Consider the following 12,089-nt stretch of genomic DNA (forward strand, 5'->3'; position numbering starts at 1 on the left):
GAATGCCATTCATGTTTTGAAAAAGTACTATTACAATTTTTTAGCACTCAGAATAAATCCTGTTTCTAGCCTCCACTTACCCACACCATATGTGTGTGTGTACATATATGTGTGTGTGTGTGTGTGTGTGTGTGTGTGTGTGTATGTATATATATAGTATTCTATTTATATGGTATTTTATTGGTATTGGTATGTTATATTATATGGTATTTTATTTATTTTATATATATGTTATTTTATTGCAGTAAAAGTATAAATCGTAGACAATACGGCTCTAATATTTCTTTTCATCGTGAAAAATTTCTACTCATTTTAAAGCTAGGAACTCTACTATGTAAGAAAGAAATTCTTGAGTGTAAAGGGAGAAGGCAGACAAAAGTTATGGCTCTAGGTTCTTGATTTCCAGGGTGATAATAATCAAAAAGGAAATATTAAGACATATTTTATTCTAGAAAGTTGTAGTTCTCACAACGTCACCCCCAAAATAATTTTATAATTTTTTTAAAAATTGTAGCGATTTGTAAATATTTATTGCAACTGACCAAAAGATAACCACATCAGAATGATATTCAAAAGTTAGTGGCTGGTCATCTTCATTCCAATGGTAACATTGTTTGAAGTGAGGAAAAAAATATAAAAGCAAAAAATACTATAAAATTGCATTTCAAATTCATAAATGTAGAAGTAAGAATACATGTGTTGTAGAAAGTTAAAAGAGAAAAGAATCTGCCTCTCATAGCTGGCTCCCAAAGCTAAAAAGAATAGATACATTTATATGTATAACTGAATCACTTTGTTGTACAACTGAAACTAACACAACACTGTTAATCAACTATACTCCAATATAAAATAAAAAGTTTAAAAAAAAGAAAATAAGACCAACATGTTCCAATACACTAAATCTCAATGTAAGGAGTTTTTCATGATAAATGTTTATAAAATAACACTTTACCACTTAAGGTTGCCAAATTAATGACACATAATTTTGAGTTAATTTTTTAAAGAAAAGTGTGTTGCCATATTTTATCAGTTAGTTACATTAATTGGAATAACAAGCACAAGAAAATGCTGCAGTAATTATATTAGTTAATCCAATCTTTAAAACTCAACCTCCCTAAAAGTTCATAGTATTCAGTCAGGAAGAACTCTAGCTAATTCATATATCAGTGTCCACTGTACTGTTCTGCTGTACAGACAATCTCCTGGGTCAGCCCACTAAGGTGACAGCTGAAAAGACTGAGTTCTTGCAAGATGAAGGGTTTCCTCCATCACATGCTGGTCAGGGGCAGCACGACAACTAGAACATTCAACTGACTCCCTGTCCTGGTTCCTCTGGCACCACCAGCCCGCCAAGCTGCCTTCTCTAGTAGGATAGATGTGATTGGACTCACAATCCTAAAGGTCAGTTTATGAAAATATTAAGTGAACTTCTCTGATGTTAACGAAAAATTTTAACAGTGGAAAAGAACATTCTATCATTCAGTAAGAGTCAACATGACTTTACTGACAGCAAAAGATTTTAGTCAAATAATTTGAGCTCATATAATGGTAACCACGATCCCCATTATTGGATTTCTAATTCCCCGTGATAGTCATTAATCTATGTGAGTGTTTACTTTTATATACAGATATGCAAATACACTAAGAATACATCTAAACAAGCCCATATAAAGGCCTTATGGCGTTCAAACTGTCAGTATATAAATGTTAAAATTTAGTTCTAGGAGGCACCACTGAGTGTAATGAAAACCAGACTAGGGGGATAGTAGGGCACATTAATTAAAAGTCTGGGTTATAATATCAAATTCAACTGGGTTCATTCCTCAGCCACTGCTCTTTACCTATGACCTTAGGCAAGTTAATTCCTTAAACATTGGTTTCCTCAACTGCAGAGATAATCCACACCTCATATGATTAAATAAGATATAGTGGATACAAACCAGTCAATAAATGTTATTGCTAACAGTCTTCTTTTTTTACGTAAACCTAAATTTATTCAATGCAAATATTGTAATTCCTTTTTTTAACCATTTTTTATTGAAGTATAGTTAATTTACCATTTTGTGTTACTTTTAAGTGTGCAGCAAAGTGATTCAGTTATACCTATGTATATATTCTTTTTCAAATTCTTTTCCATTATAGGTTATTACAGGATATTGAATATAGTTTCCTGTGCTATACAATAGGTCTTCTTATTTACCTATTTTATGTATAGTAGCGTGTGTATGTTAATCCCAAACTCCTAATTTATCTCCTCCCTCCCATTAAACCCTTTGGTAACCATAAGTTTGTTTTCTATGTCTGTGAGTCTGTTTCTGTTTTGGAAATAAGTTCATTTGTATCATATTTTTAGATTCCACACATAAGTGATATCACATGGTATTTGTCTTTCTCTTTCTGACTGACTTTACTTAGTATGGTAATCTCTAGGTCCATCCATGTTGCTGCAAATGGCGTTATTTCATTCTTTTCTGTGGCTGAGAAATATTCCATAGTATATATGCACCACATCTTCTTTATCCATTGCTCTGTCTATGGACATTTAGGTTGCTTCCATGTCTTGGCTGTTGTAAATAGTGCTGCAGTGAACATTGGGGTGCACGTATCTTTTCGAATTAGAGTTTTGTCTGGATATATGCCCAGGAGTGGGATTGCAGGATCATTTGGTAACTCTACTTTTAGTTTTTTAAGGAATCTCTATACTGTTCTCCATAGTGGCTGCACCATTTTACATTCCCACCAACAGTGCAGGAAGGTTCCTTTTTTTCCACACCCTCTCCAGCATTTATTATTTGTAGACATTTTAATGATGGTCATCCTGGCTTGTATGAGATGATACCTCATTGTTGTTTTAATTTGCATTTCTCTAATAGTTAGTGATATTGAGCATCTTTCCATGTGCCTGTTGGCCATCTGTATGTCTTCTTTGGAGAAATGTCTATTTATGTCTGTTATTACTAATAGTCAAATATTTTGTGGCAATAAACATATTTCCAAGTAAACAATATTTTCTCATCCCAGATTGTAGCCAATTTACAGAAACATATTAAGCTCTTCTGCTATATTTATGAAAGGGATAATTCATTTTAAACTTAGATATACTCTAGTATTGCACATGCATAGAAGCATGCCTATATCATGCATGTGTATGCTCTCTCTCTCTCTCTCACACACACACACACACACACACACACACACACACACACACACACTCCTAACTGGAACTGTTTTCTTTTTAAACCAAAGAATTGAAAGAATAGCCACTTTGGCCTCATTCACAAAATATGCATCAATGTGGTCAAACCTGGTAATTTTGTGAGCTATCCTCATTTGGGACTTTTGTCATGGAATTGAAATGCTTTTCCTTCTCAAATTGGTTCTCCACAGATGTCTTGTAAAAAAGTCGAGAGCCAACTTTTGAGAGTGATTTGACAAATTAGGCTTCTGCTTTTAGTTTAGCTGGGGATAATATAGTTTTTTAGTTAACACAAATGCAAAGCATCTCCTCAGTTCTTGACCTGCTACTTTGATCAAAATGTCAAGAAGCTGCTTAAAAAATAGTAACCTAAGGGTTTAGGAATGGGCTTTCCATATTGATGTGGAGTTAGCAGGAGGTACCATAATGTTAGCTTTATCATTGTTATATTACTTTGTTCTATAAGACTCACTGATTGATATATTAGAAAATTAAGGCTTTGTCACAAGATAACTACATTATTTTGCTAAACACAAGATTCATTTGGTGAAAAAAATTAGTATCAATCAGCTTGACCGAATGGGTTACTCAGGTTAGACAAAACAATAACTTTGGTAGTGTTTGGATGAAGTTACCTTTTAAATCAGCTTTCAGTTTAGTGTTTTGTTCAAAATTCAGATTATTGGACCCTACTTTGACTCAATGAACCAGATTTTTCAGAGTTCCTCAAAAGTTACACTTTCTGGAGCTCACTGTAAAGCCTGAGATCCTCTGCCTGAGACCATACGCTAATATTTGAGTGCAAAGTGGTATTTTGTGGGATAGTAGAGAAAAGTTTTGGATTAATATGAGAAGTCTAGATATTTGTCTGGGTTCTACCTCTTACTGGCGGTTTGATCTTGTATAATCATTTAACCTCCCTGAACATTTTTTTTTTCATGTTTACCCATTAGGGTTATTATAGGAAACTGATGTGATAAAAGCACTTTTTAATTTGCATGCTATCATATAAGGGTAAGATAACATTATTATTACGGTTATAGTTAATGCAAACTCTTTAAATAATAATCTAACTGACATAACAGAGTTTTCTTTTCCCATATAATGTTATACATTAAAAAATAATCTAGGTGTCAGAACTAAAAATACATTAGAGAACGTGATCAGGGTGGAAACCAAGCAGTGAAGGCAGGCCAGCATCTCAGGTCTGAGTTGGACCTGGACTGATTTGAGCAAATGATGGAAGTGTTTTGAAGCCAAGTGGAATCCAATGAGGACAACAACAAGGTACAAAGAAATTAAATTGCATTGAGAGTAGATGGAAAATGCCTTTGCCTAAGTCTACCTACCAAAGATCTAGAAGACATAAAGACAATAAGCTGAACATAAATCAGGCATGGAACACTAAAGCTGGAGCAGTATGCTGGACCCTGGAATGCATAAAAGAATATGAGACCATCTTTTTTTTTTTTTTCCACATTGAGCCAGGGTATGAGCTCTTTAGGGCACTGAGTCTGGTTCTTGACCTCCTTATCAATAACACTTATTAAAAATAAAATTAGAAGGCAAGCACCAATGTAAGAAAATTTTTGAAAAGTGTAACTTTGGATCAGATGACTAAAGGCTGGAGAGAAAAAATGAAGAATCCCTCCTGTGAATATTTTTTTTACTGAAGGGTGAGCCTGAAATAATATCAGGGTATTACACAATCCTTTTGCTTGTCAGTCAGTTGCAAGAAAGGGGTTATTCCTATCCCCTCCAGATCTCCTGAAATATCAAAAGATATTTATTCAATCATTCATTTATTCAACAGATGGTTTTGGAGTACGCTTTACTGTGCTAGGTAGATACTGGAGAAACAAGAAGGAGCAAGACAGATATAATTTGTGCTCTCAGGAAGCTAAGACTAACTTGTCCCATGCACCATGTGCCTACTGTAGATGGTTAGCAAAAGTGGCCACAATGACTTCCCTCCCTACATCCACACCCCTTTGCAATGTGACTGCAGCTCCATCAGTAGGTGGAGTCTGTTTTCCCACCCTTTGAACCTAGAACCTGTGATGGCCATGAGAACAAGCCTGGGCTAACACAGATGATGGAAGATGAGGATCCATGAGGAGCTAGCCATTCTTGCTATGGCCACCTTAGATCAGCTGGCTGACAGCTGATAGAGCAGCTCACCACAGAGTGAGTCCAGCTAAGACTGGAAGAACTGTCTAGCCCAGCCCAGCCCAGCCCAGCCCAAATTACTGATCTATATAATTGTAAACTAAATAAATGGTTGCATTCAGCCATTAAATTTTGGAATGATTTGTTATGCAGCAAAAGCTGACCAAGTAGCCCTTAGCTATGTAAGTATGACTCAAAGTTTATCCTGGGCACATAATTTTCTTCTATGATCAAATTACCTTGATAACTGCCAACTCTCCACTTGACTTTGCGTTGCATGGACATGATCTCAGTGTACAGTTTCAGAATACAGACACCCTGGGAAGGTTTGATATTGGATCTCTGATCTGCAGAATATGAAGTTGACTAATGTGCTTGACATGTGACACATACAGTACAACATATTTCTTGGAGAAAATACAAATACATAGATAGGCAGAACATAAACATCTACAATGGTACAGATAGCAGTTAAACAGTTAATGCAAATCTAATTAGCTTTGTTTCCTAACATGACGGTTCATGACTTAAAAAAAAAAGAAAAAAAGAACAAAACACCTCTCTGTCAGTTACTGAATTTGTAAACGAATCAATGTCCTATAGACACAGCTGTAAAGTCTCCAATTTTTCCCCCAAATAATTTTATTATTTTGATACATTAGTGAAAAGATCACCAAAGACTTATGTATTGTTCCAGATGTCTGTGTGTAACTGCCTTGATTCTAATGATGACACCTCAGTGGAGATTAGTGAAAGGGATATTTGATTTATCTTAATTTTCAAATATGTCAGAGTGTCTTTTCCTCTTTTCCTGGCATCCACTCTTCTGTGTCCAGCTCTCCCAGCTGGGCGTTTTGGGAAAGGAGCCAATTCCAGGGCTAATGTGTTTCTGCTGTTATCTGACACTGATGCTGCTTCATATAGGCAGCAATGAAGATAAGCCCCATTTGGATGTATTTTTAGAGCAAACCTTTTAGTTACTTAGACCAGAGCTTCTCCAGTTAGCTTCCTTTCTCCTCTCTCTGGCTGTGCAAGAACCACACATGTGGCTGTGAAACTGCTGGATTTGGAGGGGAGTCAAGGGCAGTGTCAGGGCAGCTGAAAGACACTCATGCTGAACTCAGGAAAAACGCTCCACCAGACAAGCTGGGAGCTATATTTCCAGGAAAGCGAGGCAGGTGAAGGGTTCTGAGAGGATCAGATATGACAAGAGACCCCGGCAGTGGTACAGGGTACAATAACAGCAGCCACTCCCCAAAGTACCTGAAAGGAGAGGGAGGATATAAACAGGTGCTTAAGTAGAGAGAACGACTCCTTTACAATGGCCATCGTTTTGCTTCAATGGTAAATATTTTAACCTTAGTTTAGGACTGAGGGTTTTAAGTTGCATTCTTTAACGTATTATCTTCAGGTTAGAGAAAAATCTATTTAAATTCCTACCCTCTTTAAGTTATTCACAAGACTTCCAGAGTCACTGAGAAGGAGAGCTGCTTAGTAAAAGGAGCAGGCTTTTTTTCTTGATGTGAAAAAAAAAAAAAAAAAAATAAAGAAGCAGAGTAGAAAAACTGTTCCTTCTGGCTTTTGTTTCTGAAATGGAATTAGAAGTGAGACATAATAAGTTAATAATTTCCCTTTGGTTGGAAATAGGCCTGCCATCATTACCTCATGCTCCCCAGGGCTTGCGAGTTCCTGGATTCATTTTAGCATTACTTAATATCAAGAGTATGAGGATTCATGTCGCTATGGCAGATCCTTCTGGGCCATATTACATTGGTCCTGTGGTCAATTAGAAGGGGTGAGCCTGTGCTGGGTTGGGTGGCAGTAGTGGCAGTCACAAGGGACAGAGAGGCGTGGGGAACAGGAAGCAAAGAGGAAGCAGCTGCATCCTAAGGGAACCAGGCTCTCTCTCTGGCTCCGCGACTTGACTTCCTAATGATTTTTAGGGAGCCATCTGTCCCCACTGTTCTGCTCCCTGACCCTAGAAACTTTACCTAAGATTCTGACATGAGGATTTACTTTCACAGGGAGTTTGAATTTGCGTTCTGTGTTATAAAATTACACAGGCTGTGATTTTTGGATGCTGGCACCATCATTCAGAAATTTACTTACTTAAGTTAATTTTAATAATTAAGTGACTGATTTACTTTACAGGCCAGACTCCAAATTTTCCAAACCAGTGGCTTAACAAAGCAATATTAACTTAGAGACAGATTTTTTTCTTTCTCTTTCCTCCTTTTTGATTTCTCATGTGATTATTTTGTTGTGTGTAAACCTTGAATCTTCTGTGCAGGCTCCCATCTGTACTCTTCTGTGCATAGGGATATATCTTCCAACAGATAGTCACTCCTCATTATACTAACCTCAACTGGTATGATGACTGTTGCAAAACTAATTTAGTTCTAATAAATAAGTAATAAGTTTGATGTTTTCTCTAGAGTTCAGGTATAAAAATTTATAAATCAGTGACTTAACAAAGTTAAGGACGGGCCATTGAATCCTCTTTTCTCCTTTGGTGTGACAGTGAGTTGCTGGGAACATCGTCACCCATCACTACAGTGGGCAAAGTGCTGACACTTTCTCTGTAACCATAGATCCAGAGCAGGACTGGCTTTTGAGGAGTGACAGGGACATTGGAGTGATATGCATGAAACACCTAACATTGGGGGGGATGAGAAGAATTCTAGATTAAGATCACTTCCACAATGTGCTGAAGTCATTAATTTTGCATAGAAGCAAAGGCTGTGAAGATAGTAGATTTTTAGTAGATTTATGGATATCTGATTGGAATGTCTCTATATCTGAATGAATATGTACAAAATACATAGAGCTCAGCCTCAATCCCCTGGTTACTGATCCTTTTCCAGTGGATTCAAATCTTGGATTTTAAGAAGATCTATAATTTTTCTGTCATCCCCAGGAGGTACACCCAATCCTAGAAGCTGCATACCTGATGGTTAGTCCTATCCACTGTGTTGGCCGTGGAGGGGAGGTCTCTGGTGTTCTGACGCATTCTAGTGGAGTTTTGCTGCTCAATGGTGGAGGAAGTTGGGATACAGAACTCTCTGAAGCATCGTTTGAAGTTTTCATCCAGAAATGCATAAAGGACTGGGTTCAGGCAGCTGTTTGTGTAACCTAGAGCAATGCAGAAGTGCCAGGAAACAGTCTGGAAAGTAGTTTCTGGGATCGTGATCAAGGCTTTGATGATGACGTAAATGTGAATGGGGGTCCAGCAGACAATGAACACAGCCACAACCACCAGCACCATCCTGGTGATTCTTCGCAGGTTCCGATCCTTTTCTTTGGAGCCAGAGAGCATGCGGACACTCTTGAGGCGTAAGATCATCAGTCCATAACACACCGTAATGACGAGGACAGGCATGATGAAAGCAAAGATGAAAACACAGATTTTCAGCAGGTTTTCCCAGTACCAGGTTGGGTGAGAAAATGTTAGTGTACAATCTATGGAACCTAGAAGAAAAGAATTATAAGGAAGAATTAGCAGCAACTTTTAATGATGTCATTAGGTGTTACGATTGCCATTTTGCTCTCTAATTTATCACCTTGACCTGGGTTAACTTCTGGCTATTACTACACAAGCCAGAAAAAGAAGATTTAAAGAAATCATGGAAGAAACTAAGTTCTCTTTTGATTTTCAGGGAGAGTTATTTTTTCCAAATACATCATTTAGGTTGCCCACTTTGATGACATTAAGCTTTCATTCAGTCAACAATTATGAATCTCTCACCATGAGCTAGATCCTCTATGGGGTCTAGGCTGATATAAAAATATAATCACTATCCAGATTCTATAAGAGTTTCCAGCTAATGGATGTCTTCACTCCATTTTCTGGGTTTTTTTTTTTTTTGGCCACCCATGTGGCTTGCAAGATCTTAGTTCCCCAACCCGGCCACCACCGCAGTGAAAGTGCTGAGTCCTAACCGCTGGACCACCAGGGGATTCCCTTAACTCCACTTTTTGATGGGTGATTTATCATTCTGAAATGAAGTCTAAAAAGATAAATTTGTCATGTAGGCAGCCACTTGAGATTTTAAAACAGGCCTCCACTTAATGTTCTTTGGGTTTAAGCTCTAATTACTCTTGAAAGAGCTGTGTTCTTATTTTCCCGTCATTTTGATGAAGTAAGTGCAGAGAAATCAGGAACCAATAGATTATGGTTTATCTTCTCTTTCAAATGCTTACTGGACTTAAAATTATAGGGGAAAATTCCTATTTCAAAATATTCAAAACTATTTTGCTAAAAAGAATCATTAAAATTACAGTTTGTCTACAGCATGGGACCACTCCATAATTTCTACTTGGCTTATGACTTCACTAACATATCTATCTATATCCTCTCTATCCCTCAGGTCTGCAGCCATACTCACCTTGCCGGTACTTTGTTGTCGCCATGAACATCACAGGCAGACCAATGGCTGAAGAGAGGATCCAGTTGCAGATGTTGACGATCTTGGCATTGCGGGGAGTGCGGAAATCCAGGGCCTTGACGGGATGGCAGACTGCGATGTAGCGATCAATGCTCATGGTGCAGAGGGTGAATATGCTGGTGAACATATTATAGTAATCTATGGAGATCACAATCTTGCAGAGGATGGTTCCAAATGGCCATGTTCCCATTAGGTAATTGACGCTCTGGAAGGGCAGGGTACTGGTTGCTAGGGCATCTGCCAGAGCAAGGTTGAAAATATAGATGTTGGTGGCAGTCTTCATTTTGGTGTATCTAAGAGATGAAGGAAGAGCAGTGGCACCACCAGAAAAAAATAAAACCATCAGGGTGAAATACAGTTAAGCTTTCAATTAAAAAGCAAAAACTAAAAAACAGAACAAAACAAAACCCCCCAAAACCAAAGCAAAAACAATTGCAAGGATTAGTGGAAAGCATTTGAGATTAGATACAGAGGAACTCTTTCACAGTAGTAGATTGGCCGTTTATAACCATATGCCTATGGACTATATATATAACTTCTCTACCTATCAGTTTCACTATCTGTAAAAAAGTTATAATAACAGCTGCCATACTGATTTATTGGTTTATTTGCTTTTTTAAAAAATGTGCTGGACACTGTGATAGGTGTAATAGACACAGGGAGCGCTCAGTCAAGTATCCAGACATGGGGTAATAATACATTTTAATTCTAAATATATGAGAAAAATTTCAGCTATGTAGTTAAAATTATGGGACAGTGTAATCGTGCAAGAATGTATGTATATGTACGTGTATACACATACACATGAACACACACACAAATATACAGGCTATTATGGAGTCATAGAGATGAGGCAAAGGGAACAGTAGGGGTAACATAAGGAAAGAAGGAATGCATCTTGAGAGTGTACATGCACAAGTTTAATCTTACAGTTGGTAGGAGTAGGTCATTCAAGACAGAGAGGAAGCCCGAGCAAAGGCATAGAGGTGAAATGGCATGATGTGTATGTTTGGCACTGAAAGAGTAAGAATGCCAGAAGGAATGACAATGAATCTGATAGGGGAGCAATATAGAGGTCAGTTCATAGAGGGACTTGTATACCATGGTAAGAAGATTAGACTTTATCCACTTTGTGATGGGGAAGCTAAGGTTGTTTGTCTTGTTTTTATTATTTAATAACTTTATGGAGGCATATAATAAAAGTATACAATTTGATGTTTTGCTATATGTACACACTTTCGAACCCATCACCATAACCAAGAGCAGGGATTGGCTTGCACGCTCAATTAGACTGCACCTGATTTTGTAAATAGTTCTATTGGTACACACTCACACCCATTTAATTACTTCTTATCTATAACTGTTTTGATGATGCAATGGCAGAATTGAGTAGCTGCAACAGAGACTATATGGTTTGCAAAGCCTAAAATATTTACTATCTGGCCCTTTACAGCAAAAAATGCCAACTCTTGATCAAGATGATGAACATGTCAATCACTCCCCCTTCAATGCTTCCTTGTGTAGCTCTCTAATCCTTCCATCTTGCCCCTCCCTACCTTGACCCCCACTCCCACTGTTCTACAGGCAATCACTGATCTTGATCTCCTTTCTGTTATTATAGATTAGTTTGCATTTTCTAGACTTTTTATGTAAATAGAATCACCCAATATGTATTCTTTTTTTGTCTAGCTTCTTTCACTCAGCACTATTATTTTGAAATTTATTCACATTGTTGCATGCATCAATGATTCATTCTTTTTTATTGCCCAGTGGTATTCCATTGTATGGATATGCCATAACTTGTCTATCCACTCACCTATTAATGGGAATTGGGTTGCATCCACTCTTTAGATATTACAAATTAGCTGTTATGAACAGTTTTGTACAAGTATTTGCATGGACTTATGTTTTTCTGTCTCTGGGATAAGTATTTAGGAGTATTATGTGTCCTCAAAGCCGCAGAAATTAGAACTACCAAGTAGAAGACAGACAGGAACGGCGAGACACTAATGAATTATATCTGATGGTAGAAGAATATCTTGCAAATATCTTGTCAAATTGTCAAATATATTTGACACTCCACGTCTATCTGCTCTGCTGTTGGTAACAGGACCTCAATTTCACTCTAAGGAGCCACTCATTTCCCATTCTCAGTCCATGTGCTTTGCGATGGGCTCCATTGCTAGTTCAAGGCATGAAGATTTAAAGTGAATGCCCAGCAATGGTCTCATGTTTCAACTAGAGCCAGTGAGATTTTGGGGGGACTTCTGGGGAAAGAG

The 12,089-nt window shown here is 37.5% G+C and overlaps 1 protein-coding gene across 4 annotated transcripts in view; it reads right to left on the minus strand.

The window, feature by feature from the left end:
• The window catches only part of OPRM1 (opioid receptor mu 1), a 53,518-nt gene that overhangs the window by 10,050 nt on the left and 31,379 nt on the right, over nt 1–12,089 (minus strand). Inside the window, exons 2-5 of one of the 4 annotated variants that reach the window (XM_007458734.1) lie at nt 9,751–10,103; nt 8,313–8,833; nt 3,044–3,053; nt 1,813–1,822 (exon numbers count right to left, since the gene is read on the minus strand). In XM_007458734.1, coding sequence (XP_007458796.1) covers nt 1,821–1,822; nt 3,044–3,053; nt 8,313–8,833; nt 9,751–10,103 — 886 coding nt within the window. In that variant the 3' untranslated portion in view covers nt 1,813–1,820. Of the gene's footprint in view, nt 1–1,812; nt 1,823–3,043; nt 3,054–5,667; nt 5,713–6,415; nt 6,659–8,312; nt 8,834–9,750; nt 10,104–12,089 lie in introns of those variants that run through there. The other 3 variants (XM_007458732.1, XM_007458731.1, XM_007458733.1) reach the window with 3 other exon arrangements.

This window comes from Lipotes vexillifer, unplaced genomic scaffold, assembly GCF_000442215.2.
Source record: "Lipotes vexillifer unplaced genomic scaffold, Lipotes_vexillifer_v1.1 scaffold639, whole genome shotgun sequence".
Classification (NCBI taxonomy): Eukaryota; Metazoa; Chordata; class Mammalia; order Artiodactyla; family Lipotidae; genus Lipotes; species Lipotes vexillifer.